The sequence below is a fragment of the Rousettus aegyptiacus genome, unplaced genomic scaffold (genome assembly GCF_014176215.1).
Source record: "Rousettus aegyptiacus isolate mRouAeg1 unplaced genomic scaffold, mRouAeg1.p scaffold_m13_p_5, whole genome shotgun sequence".
In the NCBI taxonomy this organism is placed as follows: Eukaryota; Metazoa; Chordata; class Mammalia; order Chiroptera; family Pteropodidae; genus Rousettus; species Rousettus aegyptiacus.
In genome coordinates, this window is record NW_023416308.1 from 117,695,440 (window position 1) to 117,716,251 (window position 20,812).

At 37.7% G+C, this 20,812-nt stretch overlaps 1 protein-coding gene across 4 annotated transcripts in view; it reads left to right on the forward strand.

Moving 5' to 3' along the window:
• Positions 1 to 20,812, forward strand: part of KDM2A (lysine demethylase 2A) — an 89,026-nt gene that overhangs the window by 53,008 nt on the left and 15,206 nt on the right. For all 4 annotated transcript variants that reach the window (XR_001595291.2, XM_016132540.2, XM_016132554.2 and 1 more), the window contains exons 6-12: positions 1,849 to 2,027; positions 6,047 to 6,153; positions 6,504 to 6,597; positions 7,770 to 7,923; positions 8,743 to 8,858; positions 12,648 to 12,774; positions 14,822 to 15,216. Coding sequence is in view for 3 of the 4 variants with exons in the window: in XM_016132540.2 (XP_015988026.1) it covers positions 1,849 to 2,027; positions 6,047 to 6,153; positions 6,504 to 6,597; positions 7,770 to 7,923; positions 8,743 to 8,858; positions 12,648 to 12,774; positions 14,822 to 15,216 (1,172 nt within the window). In the remaining variant the exon portion in view is untranslated. The remainder of the gene's footprint in view (positions 1 to 1,848; positions 2,028 to 6,046; positions 6,154 to 6,503; positions 6,598 to 7,769; positions 7,924 to 8,742; positions 8,859 to 12,647; positions 12,775 to 14,821; positions 15,217 to 20,812) is intronic.

Sequence of the window (20,812 nt, forward strand, 5' to 3'; positions counted from 1 at the left end):
ATCTGCCAAGGCTAGGTACGTAGTAAGTATTTGTTAGTCTCTTACAAGTTGAACAATATTTTAATTTTATTAAATGTATTGGGTAATATTGGTTAATAAAATGATACAGGTTTCAAGTGTACAGTTCTATAATACATCACCTGTATATTGCATTGCGTGTTCACCACCCAAAGAACATATTCCTTTTTCTAATAATTTTTTTTTTATTTTTTAATTATAGTCGGCATACAGTGTTACATTAGTTTCAGGTGTACAACATAGCGATTAGACATTTATATAACTTATGAAGTGATCGCTCTGATGAATCTAGTACCATATGTAGTTATTACAATATAATTAACTGTTCTTTATGCTATACTTGTCATCCCGTGACTATTTTGTAAATACTAATTTATACTTCTTAATCCCTTCTCCTTTATCACCTACCCTTCTTTCCCCCTTCCATCTAGCAGCCATTAAAATGTTGTTATCTATGGGTTTGTTTCTGTTTTTTTGTTGTTGTTTATTTTTTAGATTCCACATGTAAGTGAAATCATATGGCATTTGTCTTTCTCTGTCTGATTTACTCCACTCAGCACAATACCATCTAGATCCATCTGTGTTGTTGCAGGTGTCAAGATTTCATTTTTTTATGACTAATAGTCCACTGTATATGTGTACCACCTCTTTTTTTATCCCGAACAATATTCTTAATATTCCATCAGCAGCTTTTTTATTCTCTCCCTTTCTTGACCACTATTTTCTTAACTTTTTAGCTGTACTGCTTTTCCGCATCTTATCTTCATAGTATTGTCTCTGTTTTGTATTTTCTCTGTTGAATCTTTCTTGCTGAAATTCTATTTATTTTTCAAGGCCCAACTCAAATGTCTTTTTCATCTCTTTTCCTGAAAGCTTTCTCTGCTCAATCTAGTTTTTTTTAAAAAGATATTTTCCTTTATTTTTAACTACTGAGCACCTATGTTGTGTTAAACATTTTACTTCATTGACTAAATCCTTACAGCGGCCCATAAGGTGATATTATTCCCAAGTTATAGAAGATGATGTTAAGTTCAGAGCAGTTAAATAACTTGCCCAAGTAGTATTAGAGCTGAGATTTAAACTTAGATTTCTTTGGCTCCAAAGCTGTTGTTTTCTTCCCCTACTATTTTATGCTACCTCGTGTGGCATTCTGCCTTTTCTTGTAGTTGTTATGGTTGGTCGAGAATCTGATGTAGGTGGTTCTTTGTATCCTCGTGTAACTTTCTCATTTAGTAAATATTTGTGGAATGCATGAAAATGAGAGTTTATATTAGAAATACTTGACAGGTTTGGGGAATAACCCTTTAAACAAAACAATGGACAGATTCAAATTTAATCTAATAGTCACTAAATAGTGGATCTTTTCTTCAAATAGTGGGGATGGATTAGGTTCAGTTTCAAACCTGCATCAGAGTGGTGGAGCTCATTGGATAAGCACATTGACTCTAGAGTTGGGCTACCTGGGTTTTTGTCTTGCTTTGTCCTGCTAGTTACCTAACACCTGTTTTCTCTATAAAATGGAGACTAGTACTAGCATTTAGAATTGTTAGGATTGAGTGAGATATTGAATATGAGATTCAGCGCTCGATCATATAGTAAACGTGCCGTAGGGAGTGATTGTTGTTTTTAATGTTACTTGTTGTCGTTCCCATTTTCTGTGATTGTATTTTCTGTTGATTATCCATCTTTAAGTCACAGCCATCTCCTCGTTTATGAATACCCTAAATAAGAAAGGATAGTTTGTTTCCTTCCACTTGTATTTTATGTTCTTATTTTATTTTAGGATATTGGTGGCTCAGTAGAGATTGATTGATGCATCTTTTTTGGCAGGGAGTCGTCGCATGGTGGATGTCATGGATGTGAACACACAAAAAGGCATTGAAATGACCATGGCTCAGTGGACACGCTACTATGAGACCCCAGAGGAGGAGCGAGAAAAACTCTATAATGTCATCAGCCTGGAGTTCAGCCACACCAGGCTGGAGAACATGGTGCAGAGGCCCTCCACGGTGAGTCTAGCCATTTCCTCCACATTGCTGTTGTTACCAAGGAGAATTTATTACTGTTTTTACGTGTGAAGATGAAGATAAACAAGACAATTTGATGAGAATAACTTATATTTTCAGAAGGTTCATCATTTTACAAAATCGCTGAATTTTATATACAGAGGGGCCATCCTGATTTGCATCACCAGCAGCTTAATTTAGGATCATTGGGCTTTGCACATAATGGAGAAGAAACTTAAAATTCACTCTTGTAAGAACTGTCAAAGGAAGTTTATGTAATAAATTTCTGTCCTATAGGTTTACACTTGCTGAGAAGCTTGGGAGAAAACTAGTTTAGAGGCATGTTATTATTTTACGAGCTGATTTCTTGAGTAGATTCTACTGGATGCCTGGTAGCAATAAACTGATAATTCAGCCTGAGAGAAAGTTAGTTGTTGATTTTTTATTGATCCAGGATCTGCCTTCTGAAGGTAGGCACTTATCTTACCCATCTCTTGGCACGTAGCGGCTGCCTACAGGATGTTTAGAGCACTTATTTTGCTGCAGGAGATTGGTTTTAGTTTTGAAATATATGTGGTCATTTTTGCACCATTTTTACTCCTTCGATTTCTCATTCCGAACTTACTTTTGTCAAGTATTCCACCTGGAATAGCAGAACTTGGAATGTACTAATTATTTTTTTTACGAAATATGGTAATTGCTTTTAATATTGTTTTATATATATGTATGTACACGCACACATATACACACATACATACACACCTTCAGCTTACTAGTAAGTTGCATTATTATCGCCAATATATTGATATGTGTAGACCAATGGGAAAATATTCACAGTATTTCACTATTATCTGAACAGAAAGTGTAATTTTTGTCATTGTTTCTTGTTACCGGAAATGCTGTAACTAGAATTTCTCATTAAGAATGACAGAAATCCTTCTTATAGTAATATTTGTTTGGTCATATGGAAATACAGGTGGTTAAAATTTAGCCTTTATTAGCCAACCATGGTTTACTTAATAAAGAATTCATTAGAGAAGCATGTAATAATCACAATAACATTGTTTATAAATGCATTCTATAATAGTTTTAGAATTTCAATTTAAAAATATGATTGTAGTTATAAAATTAAAACTTGAACTGAATCATACGTTTCCATTCTTAAAGTTTAGAAATGTGTTGTTCACACATGAAGCCTTCTTTGTAACATCTTTAAAAGTTTATTCATTTAGTTCTTAGTTTTAATGATAAAAATGCTGTGTCATTTTCTAAAAATTAGAAAAATACCGTACCATTAAATGAAGGAATAGAATCTGTGGAAGGGCTCAGAAATAGAAAATTTTCTAGAGGAAAAAGGACAATGCATAAGTATGTTTTAGGGACCTAAAAGATGGCCAGAGAGATTGAGGTCACCTCCTAAAAGCAAGCTAGCTTTCTATGACTTTGCTCTTTAAGCAGTAACATGCTTCTTCCACTGGGGTACAATTTACTTACTTACTTTTTCCCCATCTCCTACAATGTATCCCTCCATTTGTCTAGGTCTTTTCTAATATATCTTCATAACACTTCTTAAAAAAAACAACTTTTTTTTTTTATTGAGGCACAGTCGACATAGAATAAAATGTATGCATTTTAAATGTACATTTCAATGAGTTTTGACAAATGTATTTATTTATGTAATAATCTTTTACATAAACTAGGTAATGTCTTGTTCACTTTGACCTTCACACCTTAAGAATTAGCTTATTAGTTAAAATGCCTGCCACATGCTAAGCGCTATGCTAGGTGCTGTGGAAAGTAAGATCGTTCTTATCCTCAAAATGCTTAGAGTCTCATGGGGAAGAAAAATTAGAAAAAAAAGCATTTATATAAACCACAATATGGCAGTGCTTCAAAAGTGAATAAACACAGAGTGTTATGGGAGCCAGTAGGAAGGACTCACCTAATCTAAACTGGAGGAGAACTGGGGAAGCTCTGTGGAGGAAGTAGTACCTAAGCTTGACATGAAGGAAATGAGGCAAAGAGAAGGAAGACTAGAATTCCAGGTAGAAGGAATAGAATGTGTATAAGTAGGTGCAAGGCAAGTAAGGTGTACAGCTTTTAAGCGCTCATTGTGGGTGCTGGCATAAAATGGGATTCTCTGGTGAGACAAGCAAGATCATCTATTGCTGTTATTCTAGCAGTAGCTGAGAGGTAGATAAAAAATAGCAACAGACAATGTGCAGATTTCTTTGGCAATGTGGAAATTAGTTCATGGAAGGCCATGAACTGTTTTTGCACAGTGTATGAGTAGATTAAATCCTAAATGTTGGATTTCTTGCCAATTCGGCCCTGTATTTGGTGCAGAACAGGTAGAAACGAGTAAATATCCCTACTAGAGACTTACTCTCATATGAATGAGGCCATTTAGCTAAAGGCCTGTCCATCCAGAGCCTAAAGACTAACTTAAGGAAAAAAATGTGAGCACCTTACCACAGTATTCTCTTGGTAGTTAGACATGCCTAATACTACCAAATAAAGGGAGGCCCGGATAAGTGACTAACTGCTGCAGGTGAGAAATCTGGCCAAAGAAATTTAGCTTTCTCTGAATTGAACACTTGCTAAAAAATATTTGTGTGTTTCTAACTTTTCCTCTCCCCTTCCACATGTAAGAACTTAATAGTGTATTGACAAGTACAATTATTGATTATTCTGTTAAAGGCTTTCCAAAGGATAATACCAGGAGATAGGTGATCCTGGCCACTACATTAGAGAACAGAAAGTAGACTTTGAGGGAAAGAAAGGAATCTGGGTTACATCAGTATTCTAGGCCCAGTGGATGCTTGGTTAAAACTGTTAGCTCTCTCAGCAGAAATTCTTCGAAGTGGAGCATCCACGTTAACCTTCATAGTTGCTTCTTGTCTTGCTTGTTTCAACTTGCTTGTCGTTGGTGCTCACTTCCAAACGCTCTCCCACAGTTTACATCTGGGTGCCCATTGGACACACTTGCCTCATAGCGTTTTGCACAGATTGTATGCATTTGTCTAGATTGAATATATACTGTAAAGGAAATAAATGATCAAATATATAGAAGATGTTATAAAGCTTACCACATAGGTGTTTTTTACAGCCATAGGTTAATTATTTGCAGCATCAGTGTGGTGCTGGATTCATGGTTGTTTGGCTCACTTGATCTGAGACTTTCTTAGGGTTCAGTGTTTGGGGGCAGGATATGTTACAATGCAGTGTAAAGTGTTCACATAAGTTTATACTGCTTTTATTTCTCTTTTCTTTCAGCATGTATTTCAAACATTCCTAAACTTTGATAACATTATTTCAAAAAAAAAAATTTAGCGTGTACTGACATATAATCCTCAGAATATCCTTTGAGGTAATTATCCTCATTTTACAGATGAGTTCCAGAGGCTTGCGTATGATCTCCAGAAAACATGACAGACCTGGAACTTCTGATTCCTTTCCTAGTAGATTCTATAGCATATTGCTCATGCAAGGCTACAAATTTCTGTTGGATCTCTCTCTCTCTCTCTCTCTCTCTCTCTCTCTCCCCCCCTTCCCCCCCTCCCCCTTTCCTCTCTCCCTTCCTTCCTTTCTTTTTCTTTCTTTCTTTGTTTAACATTTGGTATCTTAGTTGTTCTAACAGTGTTATATCTTTAGTAAGTTTATAGGTACCTTCCAGATAATGCCTCTTATTGAATCAAAAAAAATTAGAGTTGATTATACCAGTGCTGACACAGAAGGGAGAGTTTGGTTGTGCACTACTGTGTAATTTAATGACTTCATTTTGATTAGTGCTATCTTTATGATCATATTGATGGAACCATTAGTCTTCTCACTGAATAATTTTTTCTAGAATGTTTGCCTATTGATGCTAAGGTTCAGCAACAGCTTTTTTTAGTTTGCTTGTAATTAAACTGTAGTCTTTCAGTGTGTATTTTGAGAAATTCCATTTTTATTGACTTTCAGATTCTCTTTAATCCCAGCCCTTCCTTTGAAGCCTAAATGTTTCCTCCTCCTTTTTAAAGGTGGATTTCATTGACTGGGTAGATAACATGTGGCCAAGGCATTTGAAGGAAAGTCAGACTGAATCAACAAACGCCATCTTGGAGATGCAGTACCCCAAAGTGCAGAAGTAAGTGGCTTACCCTAGATTTTCCCAGTATGCTATGGGAGACCAAAATGACAACAAGGAGTGGTTCTGCCTTTCGGAGCTTTGCTTCATGTCCTAAATGATCAAAAAGATGCGTTGTTAAAAGAGTAGCCTCTACAGTTCCAAAGGGAAGAGTATGTAATAGTACCATAGCGTATAATCACATAGTTAATCTGGTAATGTGATAACTCGAAATTGCATTCCTCTCACCGACTGGGAGTGGATTTGGGTGGAAGATGGAGGAAGTACACGAGGGGAGAATGGGGCATTGTGGTGGGGCAGGTCTCCTTTTTCTCGTCAGTGCACTAATGCTGCTGCTTTTTTGGGGTCAGGTACTGTCTAATGAGTGTTCGAGGCTGCTATACTGACTTCCACGTGGACTTTGGTGGTACCTCGGTTTGGTATCACATCCATCAAGGGGGAAAGGTACGGTCATAGTTGTGATGGGGGTTGGAATCTGATACTGGTTGTATGACTTTGCTTCAGTTCATGCATGCTTAGTACCCTAGAAATGGACCTAGTAGGACATTGTCCCCACTTGTATCTAGAGAGAATCATAGATTAAGTTGACCTTGGCGAGAGTTCAGTAGAAATTAGTATTCATCTTGTCCACTATTATTATGCCAGTATCGGCACAGTACTTAATAAACATCAAGAGTCCTGTTTGTAAGTTCCCAAAGCAGAATTCTCCAGATGAAGGCAAGGAAGTGGTTTTAGGAGGACCAGGTAATTTTTCTACATGGAAGTGTAATAAGATAGCAGAAGGGAGCACAAATTTTGGATAGGTTTGCAATGACGTCAGCAAATTGGGATCCAAACTCCCTTTTCCTGTATGGAGGCATTGGTCTGAAATGTGACCAGAGGAAGCCTTTAAGTCCTTTCTGAAGCTATAAATAGATTTTGAAAGATATTCTCATTCATAAAGAACTATATTTCAGCTTATCGATGTTTCCGAATGCCGTATGAGAATGGACATCTAGAATTATTGTCAGAGATTTGTAGTATTATACTCTTACTGTTATCCTTTTCCCCTTTACTTAGAAGTGAATGCACTTGTGAGAGAAAAGTAAACCTGGAATGAAAACAGATAAGACTTTTAAAATGTGAGGTCCTAATCTAGAACAATTGTACCTCCAAATCCAAAGTCATTTTATTTACTTTGGATCCATTTAAATGGTATGTTCAGTTTTATCCTTTTGGTCTTGGTTGCTGCTTTAGAACAAAGCAATCCAGGCCTGTCTCTTAAAGATTTTGTACTTAAGTAACTTTTGGCAGTAGAGAGGTGAAACAGCCGAGGGCAAATAAGGGACCGCTCAGGTAACTAGCCGAATGCCCCATTTCTCTCAGAGCCCTGGATGGGTTCCTTGTTCTACAATCAAACCCCGGGGAAACCCTTATGCTCTTTGATCAAATGGAAGACAAAAAAGATGTACTTCCTTGAGGACCTCAGGATTTCCCAATTTTCAGGTTCTGTTGGCTGGGAGAATTGTTTGCCTCTCTCCCATCTTATGGTCTTAATTTTGTACCTGTTTATCAGCTGGGGAGGTGACTGGGTCATGTCAATGGCTGTTAACAGACTGAAGTTTTTTAACTCACAGGTCTTCTGGCTCATCCCCCCTACAGCCCACAACCTGGAGCTGTACGAGAATTGGCTGCTGTCAGGGAAACAGGGAGACATCTTTCTGGGTGACCGGGTGTCAGATTGCCAGCGCATTGAGCTCAAGCAGGGCTATACCTTCGTCATTCCCTCAGGTAAGCAAGATAGGAAAAAATGGATTATCTACTCTAGCCACTTTCTAGAAAAAGGAATTGATGAATTACCACCACCAAGAATAATTGTGATGCTGAGGTAGGCAGAAAACATTATGGAGTAGATGCTGGGATTTTTTTTTTTTTTAAGACAGTGCTTTTCCACCATAGATGTGTATCAGAATTACCAAAAGGCTTTTCAGATCTATCTACATGTTTGAGCCCTATGTTAGCCCGAGATATTCAGAATCTCTGGGGATGAGACCCGTTTTGCAGGTGATATCCAACCTCTGTTTAAGAACTACCTACTCCTCTAAAAGATGGCTGTGAAGGCTAGAGAGGGTGCTGAATCAGTAATATTTTTGATCAGGTCATCAGTTCTAAAATAAGTACTTAGGGAGAGAACAGATTTGGAGTCATGGACCTCTATTAGAATTCTGACTATGTGTTTACCTGCTAATAACCACTTTGGTCAAGTATTTTAATCTCTGCTCAGTTTTGTCGTGAGGAGTAAATGAAGACACATGTAAACTCTCTTATATTGAGCCTGGTCCTTAGTAGGTGCTCCACTAAACAGAAGCAACGTTTGCGGAAAGTTTGTTACATGCATTTTCTCATTTAATCTTTACCCACAACCATATAAAGTATAATTTGTCCTGGTTTTATAGAGGAAAGTGAGTCTGCACGAGATTAAATAACTTGACCAGCCATTAAGAGGCAGAATCAGAGTTAAAAGTGTGATCTAGGAGTCGTGTACTAATTCTCTGAGAGAGCCATTTAATAATGTGTGCTCACAGCCACCACCCTTCATTCCTTTTCTAGGCTGGATTCATGCTGTGTATACGCCTACAGACACGTTAGTATTTGGAGGCAATTTTTTACATAGCTTCAATATCCCCATGCAATTAAAAATATACAACATTGAAGATCGGACACGGGTAAGTAATTTGTGTAACAATTAGATGTGATGAGGTTTATTCTATTTAAGACAAAGGTAATAAGAAATTCACTGATAGTTCGTCTCAAAAATTGAAGTTTTCTTTGAGTTAAAATGCAGTGTTCACATTTTGGGACACAGAAAAGTTGTAAAAGGATCTACATGCTTGGTTTTGGGGACTTCAGTTCTTTGAGTTTTTTAGGTATCTTGCATTTTTATAGGGCTAGAGATAGACATTTGGTAATCTCTTGAGCCATGAGTTTCATTTTTATGCTCTTAGAATAATTTGGCATAATGGGATTTTATCAGCTCCAGATTCACAACTTTAAATTCACATATCTTTCTTTACTTTGATTACTAACACTCAAACCATTGTACTTTAATATGTAAATGTGGATACTCTTTTTCAAATTAAATTCCACGAAAGAATTAAGCCTTGCAGAAAATGATTTCCATGTCTTATTTTCTCAATCTTTCCTGGGATGGTACAGAACTGACACCACTGTAGACGTATAGGAGAAAAGTTAGTTCATTACATGCAATGGACACCTTAAGGCAGGATTTGGCAAACTTTCTGTGAAGGACCAGACAGAAAATATTTTAGGCTTTGTGGGCCATACAGTATCCGTCACAAGTATTTAACTCTGCCTTGTAGAATGAAATACTTAAATGAACATGGCTCAAATAAAATAAAATTTTATTTATGGATACTTAAATTCGAATTTCATATAATTTACCCGTTTCACAAAAATGCCCTTTTAGGTTCCCCCCTCCCAGCCATTTAAAAAATGTAAAAAATATTCTTAGCTCATAGGCCTTACAAAAACAGACAGCTGACCAAATCTGCTAGCTGCTATTTCCTGGCTGACCCATGCCTTAGAGGAAATAGGGCTTAATTCTTTAGCAGACCTTAGTTAGTAAGAGCTGAATTATATATAATTGAAATATAAATGGTATTGACATTAAACAGCAATTAACATATAGCATATTTAAGGTGTGTCGTGTTCACAACTGGCTCTCAAGAAGTTCAGCAAAATAATAATAGTTTATATGAATAGAGAGGTTAGGGAAATGTTAACATAACAGTTGATGAGTCTTGGAGAGGGCTCTAGATGTATTCGTGGCACTGCTCTCGAAATTTTTCAGTGGATTTGATTGAACATTTTCAAAATTAAAAAATAGCAACTAGTGAAGAATTTACACCCTTTAAGACTTGGAATGGTCATTGACCTATTTACAAATGGTCAGTTACCTGTTTGGTGCCTATTTTGAAACATTTATTTTGGTTAGGAGCTACTTATTATCTTTTACACAGATTGGTTTTTTATAGGATAGGGATTGCCCTATTACTAGAATTAAGAGAGGATATATTGCTTTTAAAATAAATTTTACAAAAGTGAATTTCTACTTGTTTGTTAAGAGTAGTGAAACTACAAAAAAATGGTAAGGGGTATAGTAAGTTTGAAGTTGTAAAAATACTCAAAGTGTTTCAAAAGAAAAGTTACATCATTTCATAGTAAAATACTCTTACTTCATAATCATTCTGAGAGATAATACCACCCAACTGCTATAAGACTCAGTCTGAAAATGAGTGTTTAGAAAGCATTCCCTTTTTTTGGCTAAAAATTGCTATTAAAGTCATGGCTTAATTGGTTGTTAAGTTTGAGGGAACAGAGGAAGAATATATTTTCAATAGCATGGGTAAAATGAGCACTTTATCTCTGCATGAAAAGATTCCTGCAGACTGTTAAACTGGTAATAACTGATCTTGGTTTTTCTATCTAGTTTTACTAGATTTTATCAGAAAACGTCAGTTTCCATATCCAACCACCATACTATTCCATTTTTCCTAAGTATGCTTTAATTCTTTTATTCCAAATAAGGAACCCTTCTGTTTCTATAAAATTTCATTGGGTCCCCCACATATGTACACAAACAGCAATTTTTTAAATTACTTTCTACACCAACCTTTTATGTGCCTAATACCAACCTGGCATTTGTTTAATATATTACTAACCTCTATAAACTTACAAAGTTTAATTTAACGGAGACTGTATAGAGATGTTTTACATAAGAAATATAAAGTATGTTGTAAATTTAAAGCAATGCTTTGGTTACTTTTGTCATACCAGTATAGCAGTATACTTTTAAACTTGAATGTTGGTAATTATTTTACTGCTAGTGCTTGAAGACTCAGTAATTTTGTAATGAGGATTTTAAAAAATTTTCTTCAAAAAATGTGGACGTAGTTTTAGAAATTGATATGCTCTCTGGTGTCTGGCAACATAGGTAAAATGTAATGGGGCAGGTTGGATATGTGATATGTTGGCTATTAATATAGTCTGATGAGATCCAAGTGGAAAATCAAGACTTTAGTGTCCTATTTCCTCCCTCCCTCCCTCCCTCCCTCCCTTCCTTCCTTCCTTCCTTCATCAGTATTACTCAGCTCTCAACAGAGTCCCAAAGGGCTTTAGAATTTTAGGTTGTCCTGAACTTTTAATAAAAACCTTGCCAGAAAGGTGTTAATACACTTAAAAAACAAGCAGAGAAGCCCAATGTATTATATTTAATTGAGGGGACCAAGTATCTAATAATTCTTGAGTCCCTCCTGCCCACCACTGCCACCTTACCATAAGTAAATTAATTTGACTTTTAAATAAGGGAGGAGGTACCTCTTCTAGTTATTAAAAGTTGTAGCCACATAAGAGACCCAGAGCAGAGCTTGGCTTATCTGTGTTGGAAAACCAATGAAATGTACTTGTCTCTCCTGCCTGTGATGAGAAAAGAGATCTCATTCCACAGTGATGCCCTGTGACCTAGTAAAGGATTTTGAAAAGGAATTCCTATCCAGATCTCTTTTATTAAAGAAGTCTACCTGACATAGATCTTTGAAAAGGAAATGGGAACATTCTCAGAGTTGCATATTCAGAACAATCTTAAAAGTGTTGTTTTGCATCCTTTTGAAACATGGCCTCACTAAACAGAAGGTGGCAAACTGTGTTTAGGATAGTCCCCATCATTAATCTTCCTCACTGATTAGTCTGTGCCTAGTTGCCTTTTCCTTCACTTTGGTAGATCTGAAGGACAATTCTTTTTATTATTGTTCAGCTGGGATAATTGCATACTGCTTTGGGGGAGAATGGAAAGAAAATTAAAGATAGTGGCTCATTGGGCCATGTGGAGCAGTGATCTTGATGTGTGAATATACCGTCTTGGCATACTACAAAGGACAAGGCAGGAAAGCTTGAGAGTTGATAGTGGGGGAAATACCCTGCCTCATGGCCTAGCTGGAGAATTATTCTTTGATCACACTTACATAGATGTAAGGACAATAAAAACATTCAGCTTCATTGCATTTCCTCCTTTTTCCATTAGATTCTTTGTTCCATGGCCTTTTATTCAGGGTGAAACTATGGTAAAGACAAGTGCTAGGTATGCCTTTGTAGTCTAACAACCCTAAAACAAATTTCTCAATTAAGGATATTGTGTCTTACTCTAAGTTTTACTCTTTGTCCCAGAACTTTCTGATGCTCTCCTACTGAACCAAGATAGCTTTTTGGTTGTTCTGAATGGTCTTTTCAAGTACTTCTTATCTTTAGTAATTGTTCCCCAAGACAGACATTTTCTGGGTTGACAGATCCTCTTAACTTGTTGCTCCAAATGCCAACCTAGCTTTGCAGGTTGACTGGAGAGTTTTTTCTAGGTTAATTACTGTAGTGATTCAAGTGTTCAGCTATCTTTCTTAGAAAATTGTTATCAGCTTGCTTTTCTCATTATTTTGCTCCTGTAGGTTCCAAATAAGTTTCGTTATCCATTCTACTATGAGATGTGTTGGTATGTGTTGGAGCGCTATGTATATTGCATAACCAACCGCTCCCACCTCACTAAGGAGTTTCAGAAAGAGTCCCTCAGCATGGGTAAGTGCTCTGCCTGCATGAACTTTCAAGACACCCTGGAAAACTGAGGGCAAAGCCAGACTGTTGCTCAGTAGTTTTTTTACTTATCTACCTGGAAGTACCAAATTCATTTGTTGGAGTTGGACACTGTTTACAGCTGCTCTCCTACCCAAGTGTCAATTCCTAGGCTACATGAAATACCCTGGGTCTCATCTTTGTGTGAGTTTGTTAGTCCTTCACTCCTCAAGAAAGTGATCAATTGTCCGATAAGTTTTATTGTACAAAGAATGGTCTTTGGCACAATAAAAACTAGGAATGTATCATTATAATAACTCTAACTATATTCTAGGCACTATATTCTGCATACATTAAGTTACATACCTGTGAGGTAGGTATTATTTTCATTTTATAAAAGGGGAAGTTATGATTGAAGAAGATTAAAAAACTTGTCTATGATCTTAGTTAATAAGTGGGAAGGTTGCAGCTTGAATGAGATTGGTAAGACTGAAATCTATGTTCTCTGTTTCCCTAATTTCTTTCAAGAGAAATATTTTATTGGATAACAGGGTAGTTTCAGTTATACATTTTTAGGCTGTTCCATGCCTTCAAGTGGAGAGGAGCCAACACTGCAGTTACGTATTTCATGGAATGTTCAATTCAAGCAAGATACTTTTTGTTTTAGCATTTTCCTCTGAGGATAGTTTATAATTTTCATTTGAAAATTAAAATGCTCATTCAATATGTGAAAGCAAGGTAAAGAATTATATATACAGCTTGATCCTAATTTTGTTTAAAAATACATCTCGTATACATATGCACAGAAAAGATAGAAAGTAAATACATCACACTGTTTTCCAGGGGTTGGGGGATAAGGGATGACTAGTCTATTTCTTTGTACTTTTCTGTATTTTCTAAATTATTAATTGTAAACCGGATTACTTTAATAATAAAAGACCAGTGAACATTTAAAAATTCTTCTTTCGCTAAAACTTTTATTTTCACTTTTTGTTTTATTAGCCATGTTGCTAGGATTTCAATTCCAGAGTTTACTATTATGACCAAAACTTTGAACAAAAACTACTTTTTAAAAAATTTTTTATATTTTTAATTAAACTTATTGGGGCGACATTGGTTAATGACATTATGTAAGTTTTAAGTGTACAATTCTATAATACATCATCTGTATTATATTGCATTATGTACTCGCTGCCCAAAGTCTAGTCTCCTTCCGTCACCATATATTTGACCCCTTTTACTCTCTTCTTTCTCCCCTAACCCCCTTTCCCCCTTGTTAACCACCATGCTGGTGTCTGTCTGAGCTTGTTTATTTGTCCATTTGTTCATCTATTGCTGCCTGTTTTATATCCAGCATATGAGTGAAGTCATATGGTTCTTGTCCTTTTCTGACTTATTTCACTTATCTTGATAGTCTCAAGATCCATCCATGTTTGCACAGATGGCAGCGTTTCGTTCTTTTATATGGCCGACTAGTATTCCATTATATACATATACTAGTCTTCATCTAGTTATTAATTGAAGGACACTCAGGTTGTTTCCATGTCTTTCCTACCGTGAATAATGGTGCAGAGAACATAGGGGTACATATGTCTTTACGAATAAATGTTTTCAAGTTTTTCAGATAGATACCTGAGGATGATAGCTCAATTCTTAATTTGCAAAACTACTTTTTAAATATATGTGCTTCATACTGTCTACTTTTTTAAAAGATAATGAAATCATAACCCCAAATTTAAGTTTGAACTTGAAACTAAATTGCAGTTATTTTCATAGGTAACTTATTTCTAGCACACAAAAACTGGACCCTTCCCAGTCTTTTGAAAATCTAGTTGACCATTAGCTCAGTTGTCCTGCCAGCTCAGGATCCTGTTTTACCTATACCCATGATTTTCAATAGTAGACATATGGGTTGCAATGAGAAGAGACCATTTAAAAAATGTTGCAACTTCATCATTTATAACCTCAAGGCCCCTCCTATGCTACCTATTTCTCTCATTGATCACATGGCCAGGTGACATGTTCTTACTGCATTTGTTCTTCATACTGGCAGATTTAGAGTTAAATGGATTGGAATCTGGAAATGGGGATGAAGAAGCAGTGGATCGAGAACCCCGGCGCTTGAGCAGTAGGCGTTCCGTCCTCACGAGCCCTGTAGCCAATGGGGTCAACCTGGATTATGATGGACTGGGCAAAACCTGCCGAAGTCTTCCAGGTCTGAAGAAAAGCTTGTCTGGAGACTCATCATCTGACTCTAGTCGGGGATCGCACAATGGCCAAGTGTGGGATGCCCAGTGTAGTCCCCGAAAGGACAGGCAGGTGCATCTGACACATTTTGAGCTCGAAGGCCTTCGCTGCCTCGTAGATAAGTTGGAGTCTCTGCCACTGCACAAGAAATGTGTCCCTACAGGGATAGAAGACGAAGATGCTCTCATTGCTGATGTAAAGGTAAGGGTTGTTTATGTTCTGTAACAGCTACTGATCTGGCTAGGGCAGTCAATTTCTTGATTCTGAAAACAAGCTTTGGATAATTTCTGGTTCAACCTGAGAGAAGTTAACATGTGCATGTGTACGTTTGTGCCGCACGGTGTTTCAATTTGTAGAATGAAGTGAGGTCCCTGTTACGAAAATATTAACATTTGTATCTTGAGTTAGGACTTAAATTTGGTTTTAAAAACACAGATTTCAGGCTGACCCTAAAAATGAGAGCCTGATAAAGTGTAAACTTAAGGTACTCTCAGATAAAGTACCCTGTTTCAGAACAAAAGTGACCAATAACAATCTCTAGCCATCTCACCTCAAGAAAAAGAGAAGAAAGAAATTATTCACAGGTTATATTGAGTAGGTTTAGCGTTTTTAGTTTCAAATTTATCTAGTATTAAATTTAAATATATCGGGGCAACTTCTGAGAAAAGTCATTTTAAACGTAATGCATCCATTGCTACATCAGGCTTCTTTATGTTATATATGTTTCTTCTTTTTCAAGAGGTCTCTCAGTATTAGTAATCTTCAAAGCCTTTCCCATCCTTCATATATCGGTCTCAAAGAAATGAGCTTATTTTTAAGGAATTTAGATTTGAGCTGTTTGAACTAGGAGTTCTTGTAAATCTGTTCTTATACGTAACCATTAATATGAACATACACCAAAAAGTGTCAAGCTGGAAATGGAAATAACAGTTTTCTTTTTAAATCAGTATCTGGAACTGTCTTGGGTGCAGGGTGTGGGTATGTGTATTAGAAAGCTAGTTCACAATTCGTAACAAGTGTTATTTTTAAAACCTGTCGTATAGATTATTTTAAGCCACAGAAGAATATATAGGGAATAATTATATGTGACCTTAAGGAAGATGGGGTAAATATCTCATAGATTTTTTTCCATCCCTGATTCCTAATCCAGGGTTTTCCTTGGTCACCGCTAATGAGCCGAGGTGCTCCCTACTTTCTGCCATCCACCTCCAGAAAGAATTCCAACTAGGACCAGAACTTTTTTTTTTTTTTATGATTGACATTTTCATTATATCTTTAACACATCGGCGAAAAGGTAAAAATGAGGCTAAAAGAAGTCTAACCTGGTGAGGTTGGTCCTCTCCAGTAGTGATGGAAGCTGAGCAGTTGGTTTTATAGTTTGGTTTCATAAGGTATATTCTAGAAGAGAGGCAGATGGTATCATTATGGCTTGTATTTAGGAGGACATGACAAAGTTCAGGTAGATGTGGTCCTGTTTCTATAATGAGTAATGCACAGCAGGACAAACTCAGCCATACTTTTCCAGACTTACAAACTAGATCCCAGACTCACTTTCCACCTTCGAGTGAACAAAGAACACTTACATATTTTCTTTTCCATGTAATTACATTTTCCTGAGAATCTGAAGTAACACCTTTCTTTTTCTACAGAAGTTTACTACAGAGATTCCTTTCTTTTCTTTTTCTTTCTTTCTTTTTTTTTTTTTTATGTAGGTGTTCCATCGTGGGTACATGTGGGAAACATTAAATTATCACTTTGGGGGCTAATTAAAGTATATAATTTCCCTTAGGAACTCTAAGAAAAACTAAGTTTATATCTCATTAACATTCTTTTGGCTTAGTATCTGTATTTCTAATTCATGAAAAAGAAAAATTTTTTTCAGTCCTAAGGGGTATCTATAAGATGGATTTGACTCCAGTGAATCCAGTTGTAGGAAACCATATTGTAATCCACTAAAGTGTCATGATAGAAATATGCAAAGTTCCTTAACTAAAGTATTTATTAAGGATGTTTGAGGAAGCAGGATGGTAAGGGAAAATGTAGAAAGATTTTGAGCTAAATATTTACCAGAGTAAAAGGAGGCAGCAAGAGGAATGAAAGTGTGTAGAGAAAGCATCCTCGTGTTTATCAGGAATCATGAAAAACATGGCTGCCCTCACTGGCTAAAATAGAGTGGCATAGAGACCAGAGCATGAGGAACAAGTGGCCAGTGGGATGACTTCATAGGCTGACAGTGATTGAAGTCTCCCCGCAGAGGCTTGTCCACATGTCCTCTTGTTTACCCAAAACTGTAGTCAAAATGCAGCTGATATATCTGAAGATAACAGATTTAGATCCTAGCTCTGCAGGTAGTTTCACTTAAGATCAAACGGACTAAGTATTCCTACATTTCACTAGTTAAGTTTAATCTGAGCCTCAGATAAGAGTGAATTTAGAGCTTGAAACCTTTGAGAATCTGAGCATCCCCCAAAGGAAAAAAGCATTGAAGTGGGTAGGTGCCGAGTCACTGCAAAGCTGGAGACTGCAGTGCTAGAGAACTTAGTGTTTGTAGCATAGGAGGCTACACTGCAGTGGAGGACTAAAGCAGGCGTAGATTACCTTTCCTCCAGAGACAAGAATTGCTTCTTGTAGCTCTCACAAGTGACTGGCAGATGAGAGGAAAAGTGGTGAGATGAGATATTCATAATTACATATTCTCTGGAAGAAAAGTCAATTTTAGTGATGTTGTAAAAGGGCTTTGAGGATTTCAAAACGTTAAGTTCTACAGTGTTGAAGAAGGAATCATAGAATATAGAGTTGGAAGGGGATTAGATGAAAAATGGGACATTAAAATGTGAGACCTATTGGTAAAGTTCAGGGGAAAGTAATCAGTATGCATAAAGTCCTGGTTAGGAGGGGCGTGGGTATCCTCGAACCCTAAAAGTAGACTAAAGGAGTTTTCTCCTGTGATGTATTCTCCCATTTCTAAAATTGAGATATCGTGTATTTAGATAGAAGTTGAATAAGGAGGCAGGACCTGGAGTAGAAAGTATGAACAGCCTTACCGATGGAAGAGAAAGAGTCTCTGTTTGTACGTGCATTGGTGCGGGGGGGGGGGGGATGGTGTTGGAGGAGGACACATCGCCTGGGTCACCACAGAGTGGTGGGAGTCGGTCAGCTGGAAGACTGAGTTTTTAACCAGACTTTATTATTTTGTGTTATTTTGGTAATCAAAGAAATCTTAATATATGTACATATATAAAAAGAAGCTTTTAGCCTTTCAATATTTCGTTCCCCAACTCACTTAATGAAACAAATTCAGTACTGTTGAATATTTTTCTACTTTCTTGTTTGTTCTAAAACATTTTGATAAGCTTAGCAAACATGGGACTTTGAGGCAAGATACTAAATCTATGGAAGCCTGTTTTCTCCTCTATAAAATAACATCTACCTTAGTGGTGCTGTTGCAGAAATTAATGATACTGTCACGAAAGTACTTAACAAACAGTCTCATTGTTACAGAAAAAAATTTCGGTGTTGCAAATCTGTGAAATTCATTTATTCCACTCCTGTGAACGAGGCCTGCATACTCTGTGCCAGGAAGCAGGCTTTGTGTTGGGGTAAATACACCAACAGGCCATAGGCTAAGCTCTGAAGGGGCTTACAGTCCAGTCAGTGGTGGAGTAGGCATTTGAGTGGGCTAAGAAAGTAAGTGCTGTGTATATGACAAACCGCTGAATTGTATACTTGAAATTTATTTGGTTTTATTAGCGTCACCCTAATAATTTTTAATAAAAAGAAAGTAACTGCATTCCAGATTTACAGGCACTGGGCCTGACAGAGGGGGTGCTGAGCACACTGACGGGGCGAGTGGTAGATTCTGTCTGGGAAAGAGGTGCCAGTTTTCTTGATTCACCAGCTAATAAGCTTTCCTGTTAGATGATACAGTTTGATCACTGCAACATCATAGAAATGGTAAAAGCTCTCGATTTATGAATTTAAAAATTGTTTTTTTATGGCGCAATAGGCTACTGCTCCTCTGATCTAACATTTTATTTTGTAATTATGATCTAAAAATTTATACTAGATTCCATCCCAGGAGTATTATGGGACTGAAGCAGAGAGTTATGGTTGCAAATAAATACAGATGCACTAATCAGAAATTTCCTTCATCTGACGCTAATAAAGAGAAGAACTGGTAGAGAGGACCCAGTAAAATTAGATCTTAATCCATTAAGCCAATTACAGGTTGCCGGGATGGGGTAGGGGCAGAGCAACCTGTATAAATAAAACTTCATTTGCAGATTTTACTGACAAGATATTTGTAATAATTCAAACGTTCTTACTGAATAGAAAGTTTTAAATTTAACTCAGCTACAAGGCATAGAGGTTAGGTTAAAATAGATTTAGTTCTTTAAAATGTTTTCATTATAGTCCTGTATTATGTAATATCATGTTCTAATTCTTCTCTTTGTTGCTTTTTATTCTAAATTAATAGGAGGGGAAAAAATAGGCCTTGTTTTAATTTGTGATTTGGAAGCTTACCTGGAGTGAGTTTCCTAGTGCCCTGTCTGGTTTTGTCCCTTCCTGGTGGCCTCTAGAATTTGTACTTGACTACAATTTGAACTTGCATTTTGTTTCAGAGTAACATTTTTCTCTTAAGTATCTAAAATAAGTGTTTTCTAAGACCTCTCACACTGTTAAAGGAACATTTTTTTGCCCTGGGTCTCTTTGAGTCCTAAAGAGCAAAGGAGAGGTTTAGGATTAGAATGGCCATATAAACATTTCCAGGAAAGAGCTCCACCTAAGAGCACAGAAGCCCCTCCTTGGTAAACTGTTAGGAAAATTAAAGAGTGAAGCCCCAGGCTCCAGAAAGCCTTTTAGGCTACTGACTGTGCACTAGAAACACTGGAACAACTGCCCTGGAAAGGAATAATGTTCCCAGTGGTGAGAGCTGGGTTCTTAGTGGCCCGAGATTTTTTTTTTTCCCAAAGCAACTTCTGTAATTTCCAAAAGAGCCGAGTTACATTGGTGAGAGCCTAAAGATGATATAAATCTGGACCCCAAATACGGTCGCTCCACTGTAGCCTGAGAGAGTACTTGTTCAGAGCTTCGCCCTGGCTGTGGCTTGTGCGTGGAGAGTGGGTGACGCACGTCCTTCGAGTGGCTGTCAGAAATAGCGTCAAGGTGTCTGACAGGATGCAGGGCTGCCTGCTTCATCTAGGGAGTATCAGTGAGGCCGGCCAGACGCACCGCTGGAGCAGGAAGTGTGCGGAGCCGGCGTCCTGAGGGCGGGGTGATCCGAGGGCAGTCAGCCTGGGATACAGGTCCCAGGAGAGCGGCCGGCGTGTGTTGCCTGGCTCCCTGCGCCTGGTCCCATGGCCGAGAGTAGAGGTCGCACCTCAGCTAGTTTCACTTGGTCACGGTCACGACGGAACTGCTGGAAGAGTCGCCCAGGCGGGTCTCTTACGTGGCGTGGCGGAGCTCCCAGTCGTAGCCAGAGGCAGGCATCTGTTCTAGAAGTTGTTGATGTTAAACAGACATATTGTATTGACTATCTCCATATTGGTTGGAACGCGTCATTCCTGAAGGTTTTTCTGGAAACTTGTCTGCTGGTTCTGGATTCTGGGTGGGGAGAGCGGCCCAGAGGGCAGGCGAGGCAGACGGGTACTGCGGGGGGCCGGCCCGCGCCCGGCTCCTCCACAGAGGCCGAACTTCAGGCCACCGGGGGAGGGGGGGGTCCTGTGTGTACAGTCAGCGCGCTGGCGTCATCAGCAGTTAGAGGTCACTAACAATAAGCAGTGACCCCGAAGGGAAG